This window comes from Myotis brandtii, unplaced genomic scaffold (genome assembly GCF_000412655.1).
Source record: "Myotis brandtii unplaced genomic scaffold, ASM41265v1 scaffold207, whole genome shotgun sequence".
NCBI classification, from domain to species: domain Eukaryota; kingdom Metazoa; phylum Chordata; class Mammalia; order Chiroptera; family Vespertilionidae; genus Myotis; species Myotis brandtii.
In genome coordinates this window covers 1,064,157-1,078,169 of record NW_005357736.1, presented here as the reverse complement: position 1 = coordinate 1,078,169, position 14,013 = coordinate 1,064,157, and the positions used below count along the sequence as shown (strand labels likewise).

The window sequence follows — 14,013 nt, the reverse complement described above, 5'->3', positions numbered from 1 at the left end:
GAACATTGAAAATGGTATCAGACAAAAATTTGGAGTTTGAGAGGACATTTATGGGATCCTGAGTACCACATAATCTCTGTCACCTTTCTTAGTGTGAGATTATAAGGCCCTACAAGACAGGGCTGCCCTTACGTTACTCCTGCAGAGAGCTGTATGGAACCCTAGGCATGAAAATGTCTACCCGTCGCCCTGGCAGGTGTGGCTCAGTTGGCTGACTGTTGTCCTGTGCAGCGAGAGGTCCCTGGTTTGATTCCTGGTCAGGTCACATGCTGGGGTTGCTGTGCTCCATCTCCGAAGGGGGCATGCAGGAGGCAGCTGACTGATGTTTCTCTCTCTCCCCCTTTCTCTCTAAAAATCAGTAAGAACATGTTTAAAAAAGAAAACGTTTACTGTCCAAACACTGTTTCACGCCCGAGAGAACCCTGGGCCTGCTCCTGCTTCGTTCTGCTGTCCCATCCACTGGGCAAGGATCACTCAGCAGGCACCTGGAGTCCCCGAGTGGCCACAGACTGGGTGGTATGGGTGAGAAGAGAGATACTGTGTGTGTAAATGCATTTTCCCAGGTGTGGCTCTAAGAGAAACCCTAAGGATAAACATTGTTTTTAGAGAAGACTGCCCTACTTCTATTTGGCACTACTCTTTAGGGGGCTGGGTACCTTCGATAAGATTTTTTGGTAGGGATGGAGGGAAGAAGCAGTTAAGGCACAACACTGCTTTATGTTTTGAGAGCAAAGGTTAAACAGCTCTAATATAAAGCAACACCTCTCTAGGAGAAATGAGGGAATGGTACAAAAGCGATGGCATCTGCCATAGCCCCCGCTTACGTTTCCACCACTCAAAGTATTGCTCAGTGCAGAGGCAAAGGATTTAAAGACTATTCACTGATCAGAACAAGATGATTATGAATTAAATGAATGTTCTCGAATTAGGACAGATTGTCAAGAAGAAATCAACCATAAGGATACAGATTAGACCTTCATTCTTCTCTCCCAATACTGGAAGGTAGAAGTTTCTGACACATAATTAGTGTCTGTTAAATGACTGATTCAATGATGGACACGGAACAATCAGTCAACAAGAACTCTGCCAAGGGAGTATGGTCCGAACCCAGTCATTCTCTGAGGATCCAGCAATATTTCTGTCGCTGACAATGGAGATGGACACGTCAAGTTTCCTTCTAATCAGTGCTTCTCCCACAGGATAGAGAGCGTGTCATGTCCGTAAGGGAGAAGACGGCCAAAGAAGGAAAAGGTTCAGTGTGTGAGCAGCTGAACGGGACAAAGCCGATGAAAGGGCCTGAGCTGCCCAAGAGGAGCCGCTCTCGAGCGCACTGCTCTTCTCCAGCAGAGCCTGCTTTTAAGGCTCTGGGAGCACTACCCTCACCCCGTTAAGGACAGGCAGTGGGTACCTGAAATCAAACTGTGTCGCTACGCTTCCTTCTCCCACTTTACAGTTGGAGGAACTAAGACACCACAAAAAAAACAACAAACAAACAAAAAACTTTCCCCAAGGAAACACCAAGACAAGAAAGATTCTTCCATTTCCTAATTCTTCCCAAAACTACCAGGCAGGGTTTAATTAAGACTCAGATAAGAGATCGAGGTGGCAAGCTGAATACATCTGGGTGTTTCAAGCATGAGGGAAGTACAGATTCAGATTCACCAGCTTTGACATATGCAGCCAAAACCTAGAGTACAAAACTCCCATGTGCAGAGGGCAACCATTAATGCAATACACACAAACAAGCCGTGACACTCTCCTCCCCGATGGCCCTTGTAGGAAAGGAGCACATGCAGGCAGGACCGAGTGCCATCGACGTTGCCATCAGCGGTCTGGGCCCGAGGTCTGGGTAAGAGTACGGACCCAGAATTCCTGTGCCAGGCAGGTCCTTGAGATCACAGACACTCAAGGATCATTCTCTGCATCAGGATCCCCATCTCTGTCACATCCACAGGGAGGAAGCACTCCAGACCTGTCATTTTCCCCACCTACTGTCTTTGAAATATAGTCCAACTACACTGGGCTCTGGTTTTTAAATACACTCTGCGCCCATTAACTCCTCCAGAGGACCCTTCCGGCCTCTTTTAAAGTTTCTCCTCATAATCGCTTTTTGGTTGGCATGTGGTGTGCTGCAAACATGGATTTCTGGCACCTTTCCAAAGTTTAATCACTTGAAACCCTCCCTCCCCATACATAGAAATAGATCCTTCCAGCATCATTTGACCGAAGTATAAAGCAACCTGGTTGGCCTCCATGCATCCGATGGCATCTTCCAAGAGTGAAAACTCCACGCAGACATAGCCATAGTCGTAACCTGGGGACAGCATTTAAATACAGACGGGAGTGGTGTTAGTGCCTTGCAAAAACAAAAAACACACTTCAATCCCCTGTTTCTGAACCCCTTAAATACAAGCCCTCCCAGCTGGCCCCTCCCGCCCCTAAACTAGGCAAAGCTGCTACCCCAAACAGAAAAAGTACTGAAGGAAAGTCTGGGTGTTTCTGGACAGTCATTCCCAAAAGGACTTTTCCTATGAACCAAGAAGATCCTCTGTGCTCTTTAGCACTGACGCTCCGAGAGGGTCATCCCACGGAAAGTTAAGTGGGGACCCAAAACATTTTAACCACAAGCTGAATCTTCTGGGGAAAAAGTCAGTAAGAACAGGAAAGTATCTGAGGAAAAAAAAGCATCCCGAGAGAGGAGTAGAAGCAATTATCCCAAAGCTATGCTAATAGTCACCACTTTTCAAGCAGAAACCACCTTCAAAGACAGAAGTGCTGACAGACTGAGGCAACTATTCTGTTTGGATGCCACGGGAGGCTTCTGGCTGGCAGGGGGCAGACCATTTCAGGCCTCCTCTTTTTTTTCTTGTTTCAACTCAAGTCATAAACCAGCTAAATCTTTACAAAAGGAAGAAGGTGTAAAAGCATAAGTAAGTACAAAGAGCTGGGTCCAAAATTGTGCTTATGCACCAAGATCTGCGGTGGGCAGGCTGGGGGAGAGACAGCTGTGGTTAGCAATGAATACACATTGAAGAACTGTACGTACCATTAGTTAGCACACCCTTCACCTTTCTCCTGATCAAGTGCCATCTGCGGCTCTCATGACCCATGAAACTGCAAAGTCATGGGATTTACAGGCTGCTGAACTCTAACCCCAACCTCCCTGCAGTTTCCCTGCGGTGCCAGCATCTGACTATACAAACACACTTGTCAATGCTCCACAAGGGGCTCCCATGCTTCCTCCACTGCCTCACAGGATAAAGCTCATCTTTAGGAGGACACTGTACAGATGGAACAGCAAGAAAAAGATATGGTTTGTTCCGATGAGAAATAAAACTCAAGGAAAGAAAAACAACACAAAACCCAGGGCAATTTTGTGTACGAAGTGTATATATATATTAGGAAACTGCTATCATTGATTCAAGACAGCAAGGGCGGGGGGTCAATGGGGGAAAAGGAGACAAATGTAATACTTTAAACAAAACAAACAAACAAAAAAGACATCAACAGCCAAAAATCAAATCATATTAAGTTAATTACAATAAAAAACACACCTATGGTAATAGAAAATATAGCTTAAAAAGTAGACCAAAGTTGGTAAAATGGGTTGGATTCCTTGTCGTGTGGAATGAATGGCCTGAAATGTTTCATGATAGTAATATAGTTATAACTTAAGATTTGTTAAATACTTCAGGTTCATTAAGAAAAGTTATGACGGTATAGGTTGATTCTTGCTTTGAATCTTAGGAAATGACCAGGAAGAATAAAAGAAAACTGCTAGAAATCTCAAATTTTCTACCCGATTTCAAAGTTTTGACCATAACCCCTGCAACCTCTACTTAAACTTACCACAAAATCAGCCTCCTCTGATTAGTAACTACTGGAAGAGATGAAACTACTTTAGAGAAAAGGTGTGAGTATATCTGTATATATCCTATTAGCAAGGGAAATTGTTTCATTACTTACTTTCTTTCAATGGAATGGATTCTCTTGATCAAATTCAGTGCACATCTCATACATAAAACATTCTGCACTGTGTAAAGGGCTCTGAGTGTTCCTGGGAAACATTGTAGAATAGCAAGAGCAACTAAGGTGCTTTTTATCACCAAACTAGAGGCCCGGTGCACAATTCAGAGTCCCTGAAGGGGTCCCAGATTGCAAGAGGGCACAGGCCAGGCCGAGGGACCCCACCGGTGCATGATCGGGGCCAGGGAGGGACCATGGGAGGGCTCCAGAGCATATCCGGTCCATCTCGCCCAGTCCTGATAGGCTGGACCCCAGCAGCAAGCTAACCTACTGGTTGGAGCGTCTGCCCCCCTGGGTGGTCAGTGAGCATCATAGCAACTGGTAGAACAAATGGTCAGACACTTAGCATATTAGGCTTTTATTATATAGGATATCTACTGCAAACACTCAAATGCATGTTTACAGTCAGAAAGGGATAAGGGGTAGCCACGGAACAAGCAGAGGTGCCCTCAAGTATGTGATGGCTGCTACATAACACACCAAGAAAGAGTGCAGGAGTGTGGTTAGCCACTCACAGCTGCCAAAATGAAAATAGGAACTAACACCAAACTAGCAAAGCCTTGAGCTTCCTTCCTATGCTCACAGAAGTATTGTGGCCCAAAGGAGCATACAGAATCTGGAGAGAGAGAGAGAGAGAGAGAGAGAGAGAGAGAGAGAGAACACTCTTGATAACATTCATACTTCACTAAAGGACAAACAGACTTTGATACTAAAGTCACTGGGAAGGAAAAGATACGGTCCACAGGAGACATTAAGAGCATCTAATAATTAAGAGCATCTAATAACACCTTTATACATCAACCCTGCAATACTGTATGCTGACAATGTACTTTAGATTTAATATTAAATTCACAAGCTCAACGCTCTGCTCAATTTCTCCTGCCCACAACTTTAGCTATCAAACAAGAACAGAAGTTTAAAGTTTAATTATAATGCCTAAAACTTATGCTCTACCCACTAAGCCAAGCTGGCTAGGGTGATCCCAGGCATTTTGTGTGTCCAAGACTCATGGTTATACCATAAGAATTTTCAGTAATTAACAAAATTAATGATGATACTAAGTTATATTTACTTTACATACATTAATTGAATCCTCACAAGAGTACCCTATGAGGCAAGTATTACTAACCTCATTTTACCCATGTGAAGCAGGCAAAGAAAGAAGAACGGTTTGCTTAAACTCACCTAGACTTCAAACCCAGGCAGTCAGATTCAAACTGATGCTATGAACTGCTACACCGTATGGCCTCACCCTTTAACACTGATGTAAGTAATTTGAATTCCAAATTCCCCGCAGCCCATTTACAGAAAGGGTCCCACATCTTGAGCACAGACAAGACCACATCTATAGTTAAGAAATACTGAAATTTGCAGCACAACAAATTATTCTTACTGCACAATGTCAACGGTAGAACCATTGGGAGTGGGCCTGAGTACGCAAATTAGAAAGCAATCATTCACAGACTGACTTATACTGGCTGTCAAAGTTGTGAAAAGACAAAAACCCAAAGTCTTATTATAAATGATGGCTATAAAAATTACAGCCCTAGCCAGTTTGGCTCAGTGGATAGAGCATCAGCCCGTGAACTGAAGGGTCCTGGGTTCGATTCTGGTCAAGGGCACATACCTTGGTTACAGGCCCAATCCGCAGCCCTGGTTGGGACACACGTGGAAGGCAACCAATCAATGTGTCTCTCTCACATCGATGTTTCTCCCCCTCCCTTCCACTTTCTCTAAAAATCAAAGGAAAAATATCCTCAGGTGAGGATTAAAAAACAAAACAAAACAACAAAAATGACAATATGGTAAAATACTTGATATAGGATACTTAATATATTTTAAGAGCTCTAAAAATGAGGACAATTATATAAAATAGGTATAGGAAAAAGGACTAGAATTAAATAGAAAGTCGTATCTAACTCGGAGGATAGAGACAGAAGTCAGCCCATGAGATGAAAACCATGCATTGTCAAAATCATACTCCAACACCCCAAGGTAAAGAACACACCATCTCTCAACACAGGTTAAGTTCAACATGCCTGTTTCCTCCTGCGCTGCAACAGATTGCTCTTCTGGATGACACCAGATGAAGGGCTGGCTTGCATATTTAAGGGCCATAATATATGAAAATATATGACTTGAAATAGCAGAATCACAGCCAGCACAGTGAATGCTCACGCTCAGAGAAACCTGGCAATAGAGACCATCTGAAGCCCCAGCCGAGTCACCCCCCGCCTCCCATGCTAACTTCATGAGAGGGAAGGTGAGGTGTAGGATGGAGGAGAGGGGTTGAGCAAGCACAGGTGAATACATAGAAATTTAAAAATGACATAGGCAACACAACTGTATACAAAAATAATTACAGTGGTTGGATTGTTATACTGAGAAAATTAAGCTTTTATAATCCACAGGAAAAGTTTTAGTAGACACAGAAGGTATTCATTCCACCCAGAGACCTAAACATTCTGAAAACAACCAACCAACCTTGCAGTCAGAACCATGTGGAACCATCAAGATGACAACTCAAAAATAAAAACTAAAAAAAAAAGATGGCAAACTCCGTGTTCATTGTCACACAGACAGATGTGTTCTTACCGAGAGGAACAAAAGGTCTCTTTTATTTCCTTTTCCTTCCTCCATCATATGCTGGGAAGAAGTCTGGTGGGCTGATGGGTCTTAGTGCTATTTCCATGACTATTCAAAAGCACATCTTACTCCATTTCTAACCTGAAACTATCCATTTCTCACAGAAATGCGAATGAATGCTCTTATACTTTTTTTTTGGCAGCTGAGAATGAGAACAAGGCAAAGGGAGAACATCTTTAAAGATAAAATTAATATTTTGACTCTTGTCTCTTCATTAACCATGTGGTTGCCTGTTCCCCAAAAAAGTATCTGTGAGAAAATCTAACCAGGTGCTTATGGGGGAACAAGGTACAGAAAACAAAGCCCTGATAAATAATATCAACTCCAGAACCAATTCTTTAGTCTCTGCCCCCCAAAAGCTGACCTGGTGGTGCTGACAGACACGGCTCCCTCATTCAAGTCTGCTAGTCCACACCAAGCAATTATACAGCAATGTTTATTTAGGCAAATGAGATGAGCAGCCCGATGTTCAAATTGACCTAGAAAACCCAACTAACATAGAGAAGTGTGGTTGAATTTCACATTAGGAGAGTACTGACTGACTGAAAAAGCCCAGAATATATATAGCAAATACAAAATGTAAAAGGAATCAGGATATTAAAGGACATAGGCAGAGAGAAAAGAAATTATTTTATTGGGGATCTTTGAGGGAAATGAATGCAGTTTTTTTCCTCTAAATAAGGAGTGTTATTTCTGTGGGAAGAAGCATTCGAATATAAAAAGCACCATGAGAAATCCTAATAGAGATTCAAGAGGGCTTGGTTCTATAGATCCTGTTTCCCTAATTCCATTTCATTGGGAATATAGGTTTTGAGAAGAAAAGTAAAATATTACCAAGTTAGAGATCTTAGCAAGAACCAAAACAGAATCGATCCAGGCATCTGAATTTCTATCAAGAATGAAAGAGCTGAGGAGGCTGCGCACACTGCCGAGCGCCACTCTGCTGCCGAGAACCTCACGGGAACGTACCCGGCTGCGTTCATCAGGAAAATGAGGGACATACCGGATCTACAGGTCAAACTACCCTCTGGGAAAGCTGGAATTGGCCCGTATGAAATCCATCTCTCTGACACTTACAAGCACTTTCAGATCTCTCCCCCTCAACCATGCATGTGAGTTGCTGGTTTATAATAAAACACACGAAACAAGGAAGATGTGCATTATGATTACTTGGTAAATTTTTGAAAACTGCATTATGGTTCTATTTTATTTAGTTTTCCATCTGTACCAACTGGCTATTTTTAAGAATTTTGTTGTTGTTTGTATTTTCAAGGAGTTTTCAAAGTCCAAAATTAATCATAGGGTCACTTCATCCATGATGGTTTTCTGGGCCAAACTAAAAGATGCTCTGGATATGAGCAGATCACACTGGCCCAGCCGCTCATCTATTCCAGAAGTGAACTAGCATCCAGAGAAGGGTCAGACAACAGGCATTTTGTGACACTTTGGCCAGAACATGAGCCTGGGTCATTTATGCTCTATAACAGAGAACTGGTGCTCAACTAAAGGTACTAGCAACCAACCAGATCCAGTTTGGGGATCCCCATCTGTGGTATCATCAAAAAATATTTGGGCCCTGGCTGGTTTGGCTCAGTGGATAGAGCGTCGGCCTGTGGACTCAAAGGTCCCAGGTTCAATTCTGATCAAGGGCACAAGCTTGGGTTGCAGGCTCAGTCCCCAGTAGGGGGTGTGCAGGAGGCAGCTGATCAATGATTCCCTCTCATCATTGATATTTCTCTCTCACTCTCTCTGAAATCAATAAAAAAATATTTTTAAAAATATATATTTGGTCTTTGTTCCAGTTTCTTGCTGCAGAATTCCTAAAACTCTTGGAATTTCCTGAGCGATAAGGGTGTATGACTGTCTTTTGTTCTAATGAGGGGACTCTTGATGGATAGTTCCGGGATGGAGACTGGTCATCAGAGAGACCAAGCCCTGATCAGAAGCTTGGAACTTTCAACCTCATTCCCCAACTCCAGGGAGGAAAAGGGCTACAGATCGAGTCAATGATCAATGACCAATGACTTAATCAATAATGTTTACATAATGGAACCTCCATAAATGATGGCATTTGGAAAGCTTCCAGGTTGGTTTACAAATCCATATTCCAGGATACTTGCAGACCTATGAACCTCCATACCTCTTCACTTGGTCCTTTACAATAAACTGTTTTCCTGAATCTTGTGAGCCATTCTAGCACATTCTCAAACCTGAAGGGGGGATGTGAGACCCTCCAGCAGAAGTGTGGGTGATCTCGGTACATGTGTGACTGGCACCTGAAGTAAGGGCAGCCTTATAGGACTGAGCCCTTAAACCTATGGGGTCTGATGCTAACTCTGGGTAGTGTCAGAACTGAACTGAATTACAGGATGACCACTTGGTGCCAGAATTGGTTGGTGTCAGGAGCAAAAAAATCTCTCATCATCTCTCTGCCTATGACACGGGAGGCAAACACTGCTTTCCACTGATGTCATTCCTGAACATGTTCAAACCTCTGCCTCTCAATGTACCTGAAGTTTGCCCCCCGCCCATTTTCTGCCAAGTTCAATGGCAAGCACTACCATAATCAGGAACTTAACTGACAGCACTTGTCCTCCAAGCAGCCATTTTAAAATACAGGACTATTAAATGGAATTTTTTTTAAAAGAAAAAAGAAAAAAAATAAAATAAAATACAGGACTATTTTCGATTAAGGTTTCCCCCAAAAAAGTCCATTTCATCAGATATGCTTGTACATTTGCCAAGATATTCATTGTATGATAAGTGAGCACTGTCTAGGGTTTGGTATTAGTCCAAAAGCTAAAATGAAATTTTTTTATTTTCTAACAAATATAGAATTTTAAATTACTTCTAACAGGCGTGGGCAACCCCTGGCACGCGTGCCAAACATGGCAAGCCAGTAACTTTTGCTGGCACACGAAACCCTTTCTTATCCAGATAAATTCAGTGTAGATGCATCTTAGATAATTTTACATAACAAGTTATCTTAAAGACCATAGACATGGATTGACGAGAGAGGGGAAGAGCAATTTCTATGCCTCTGCCTTAACTCTCCCTGCCTTCCTAGATCCGACCAGTGTTTTGGTTTCATCCACATACGCTTGTGAATCTTTGTTCTCAGTGATGAATTTTGTTAAGTCTCGTAATAGGAGTAGCCTGACGGATGAAAGTAGTAGCTCGTGCATATCTCTGAAGGTCACGAAATATAAACCTGATGTAAAATCTCTGTCATCAGTGATGCAGCAGCAAAAGTCCCACTGATAATATCAAACGGAGTCATAAAGTTTTCTGTCGGACTATCAGTGTACATGTATACATTAAAAAATAAATGTATTTTTCATCATCATATACTGTGTTTTTGTCGCTCGAATGAATTTTATTATTTCTTCAAGGTTCTTCACATACGTACACCTTAAGAGATATCAAGTAGGCGTAACATGTTCTCAAAAATTAGGGTTGGCACGCAGAAGAATTTTGAGTCAGAGATTTTGCTGGTTTGGACACGCACTCACAAAAAGGTTGCCCACCCCGGACTTATAATGATATGAACAACAAAATAGAAAACTCTACTCCCTCAACATAACACTACTGAACAGTTTTCAAAACTAAACTTGAGTGTGACAGTACCATTTTGGGGAAATTTTCTTCGTAGGTTCTACTCATCCAATGTTTTATTTCCAGAGTTTGCACATACACATCTCAATATTTAGACAAATACTATTTAACCACCAATTCATACATAATCTACATTGCTGCCAGGAATTTTTATAGCATGGAGTGTGATAGAAGACAGCATGACTAACATCTTCTTTGATTTGGAGGCAAGCAAAGGCAGGAAATCATTTAGTTTGTGGCACAAATCCAGCTGATAGGTTACGAGGAGAAACCTAATGAAGCTTATACCATGCAATGATTTCTCTACCCTGTCACCATCGTTCAGGAACATTCGATTCATTTTTTAAAAATTGAGTTTTAGAGAGAGAAAGGGAGAGGGAGAGGGAAAGACAGAGAAACATCAATTAGTTGCCTCCCGTATGCACCCTGACTGGGGATAGAACCCTCAACCTTGGCATATGCCCTGAGCAGGGATCAAACCTGCGACCCTTCAGTGCACAGGATGACACTCCAACCAACGGAGCCACACCAGCCAGGGCTGATTCTTTTGTGTGTTTTTTAAGTGACATTATCTAGTCACTTGACCTCAGCAGAGCTGTGAAGTACTCCTCCCCAGCCCCCTCCCCAGCTTCTGCCCCAAGGGATTGTCTAACAGTGGACATGCGCAGAATCCGCAGCATCTTCAGGGCTTCGTTTCCCTTCATGTCAGTGTGCACAGCCTCTGAGTCGTTTCCTCCACTCAGCGTGATGCCATGAGCCTTATCCCTGCTGTCACGTGCATGAGTAGTTTCTTCGATTGCTGTTGAGTGTGGCACTGTATGCACGCACAAGGGTTTGTCCAGTCACCCAAAGACATTTCACTCCTGATACTTCCCCAGGAATATAATCATGTAACTCAAGGTACTTTACAATGAAGGGGGATATAATATATTTGAAAATGGCAAAAGAAAAACTCAAATATACGCAGCATATATAGGTGCACAATCCCTTAAATGCAACTCCAAAATCCAAAAATTTCTTAAATATCGAGTTTTTGGTATATTTTCAGTCAAGTCATCTGGAGACAAATTCAGACCTCCACTATACTGAGTCTCCTCCTAGTCTTTTTTAAGTCCTCTTAGTGAAAGTAGTCATACATTTTGCTGTAGAAATAGTATGTCTAATATACATCCCACTAGGGCAGTGGTTCTCAACCTCTGGCCCTTTAAATACAGTTCCTCATGTTGTGACCCAACCATAAAATTATTTTTGTTGCTACTTCATAACTGTAATGTTGCTACTGTTATGAATCATAATGTAAATATCTGATATGCAGGATGGTCTTAGGCGACCCCTGTGAAAGGGTCATTCGACCGCCAAAGGGGTCGCAACCCACAGGTTGAGAACCGCTGCACTAGGGTATTAATTCATATATGATCTATACATCGCATTACCTTTCCATATTCAGAAACATTTATGCACTCATCCGAACCCGCAGATTTGGGATCAAAGTCGTGGCCCTGTCCTTACACAGCTCTGAACGAGACAGAGATTCCAAGGTTCTCACTGGAGTCTGTGATGAATCTGCTATAGACTGGCTCCCCATTACATCAACTAAAGGGTGAGCCCCACCCCACACACCCCTCTTGTGAGCAATAGCAATCCTGATGGTCTTTGCAGGTTAGCAGGCAGCTTTAGAAAAGTGACTGCCATTTATAAAATCACCTTTTCTACTGAAATTCACACACAATCTTTTTAGAAGTAAATGTTGAAGTTCTCTAGCCCTGACTGTCCCAGGCACATCCATGCCATGCACACTGGGAGCCCTCAGTGCCAAGCAGGGTGTGAGCACTGAGGATTAGGACGGACCAAGACACACAGGCTCCTGCTGCTCCGGGGCGAACTGTCCAGTGGGAGAAATAAGACACAAAACCCCTGAGAAAAACATCAGTGATGGATCCTATGACAATAAACTAGGATATAATGAAAAATGACGAAGGGGGGAGTTTAGATTGGGATGGTGAGGCAAGGCCTCTGCGAAGTGAAACTGAAGCCAAGAACTAAACCCCAGAAGACAAGTGAGGATCAGAGGGAAGAGCAGTACAAAGGCCCCGACAGAGAAAGAAGCCTGGATTGGTCAAGGACTAGAGAAAAGGTCGGGCTGGCTAGAGCATAATAAGAAAGGTGGAGAGCAGTACAGGATGAGGCCAAACAGCCAAAGGCCGGCTCATGCAGGACAGAGTTGGGAATTTCTTCTAAGTGAGGTGGGAGGCCAGGAGAGGATTACAGGCAAGGGTGTAACATGATCTAACTGGTGTTTTCAAAAGTTCACTCTATTTGCCACACAGAGATGTAATGCAGACAGTATGGGACTGGTAATCTAATCCTTTCATTAAAAAAAGAAATATATCTACCTACTACATTATCACTTCATATAAGAAAATGCCAAGAAAGGATTGCAGCTCCTGAAAGGTGTATTTTTCTAAACCAATGTCCTGAATGATTTCACATACATGTCAATGCCTTTGGTCAGCCCGTTATGATTCTAATGGCTACCACAGCCAGCACATTTAGGAACTACTGTATAATGTGTCTTACTCTGCTAATAAATCTGACAACATAGACAGAAAACCAGTAAGTACTAAAGAAATGAAGAGTTTAAATTGCTGTTATTTAACATCAAGATATCTCTACTTTCCTGCAACAGCACGGATGGAACTGGCGAGCATTATGCTAAGCGAAATAAGCCAGTCAGAGAAAGTTAAGTATCACAGGATCTCACTCATATGTGGAATAAAATGATCAACATAAACTGATGAACAAAAATAGATCCAGAGACAAATGGCGGGGGTGGGGAAAGTAGCCTTCGTATATCTAAAATTCACATCTACCCAGGAGTGCTGTATTTTTATTGGTGAAATTGGGAGACCCGATGTGGGGAGATCACAGACAGAAATGGGGTCCGGGGGGTCAATTGGGGAAAAAGGAGACATACGTAAAACTTTAAACAATAAAAAAATAAAAAAAAGATATCTCTACTTTCCTAAGTAGGCCAGTGCCTAATGGAAGCAATGCATAAACCAAGATGAAAGCTGAGGTTATTGCCCTATTGCAGTTAAAAAGCGACTGCAGCCTATAAACTCTAATCCCCAAAGATAACAGTAAACCACGGAAGTGTGTGTAAGACACGTGCAAAACAAACAAAAACAGTAGGTGAAGTATGCAAGAACAGAAGAACGCTTAGTCATGTTTCCACAAATTCAGAGTTGCTTTTAAAACAAAGAAATGATTAGCTTTCTGAGAAATAATGCTTCTGAGTGTGTTCTCAAATTACAGAAAAGATATTTCTGGATTTAATGTAAATTTACTTCAGCACCAGACTATTTCAAGCAGAAAAATTTATTTTTGTGGACAGTTTCCCTCTGCAGAACCAATCTGAAGCAGCTACCTAGTTAAACCAAAAATTTTATTCCATGGTAAACTGTTTAAAAGTAAACTATATCCTCAAAAATATGGCATGCTCTTACTTGAAGAGTTCCTTAACTTGGATTACTGAAATCTAAATTCTGTGAAAAGATTAATGCTCTACTTTCTTCAATGTAAAATTCTGCAAGTTAGATCACTTAAATATTACCTTATTTTTAAGCCATTTCATATTATGTAGTCCTAAAAATATTGGTCAATACTTTAAGTGTTTGGCACTTCCCTTTTGACTACATTTCCGTACTAGTAAGCATGTGCTGGGGG

At 42.1% G+C, this 14,013-nt stretch overlaps 1 protein-coding gene across 3 annotated transcripts in view; it reads right to left on the bottom strand.

Annotated features, from left to right (window-relative positions):
- The window catches only part of RBM6 (RNA binding motif protein 6), a 57,800-nt gene that overhangs the window by 36,228 nt on the left and 7,559 nt on the right, over window positions 1–14,013 (bottom strand). Inside the window, exon 5 of one of the 3 annotated variants that reach the window (XM_005865380.2) lies at window positions 2,241–2,314. The exons of the other annotated variants lie outside the window; for them this stretch is intronic. Coding sequence (XP_005865442.1) covers window positions 2,241–2,314 — 74 coding nt within the window. The remainder of the gene's footprint in view (window positions 1–2,240; window positions 2,315–14,013) is intronic. 3 annotated transcript variants of the gene reach the window in all.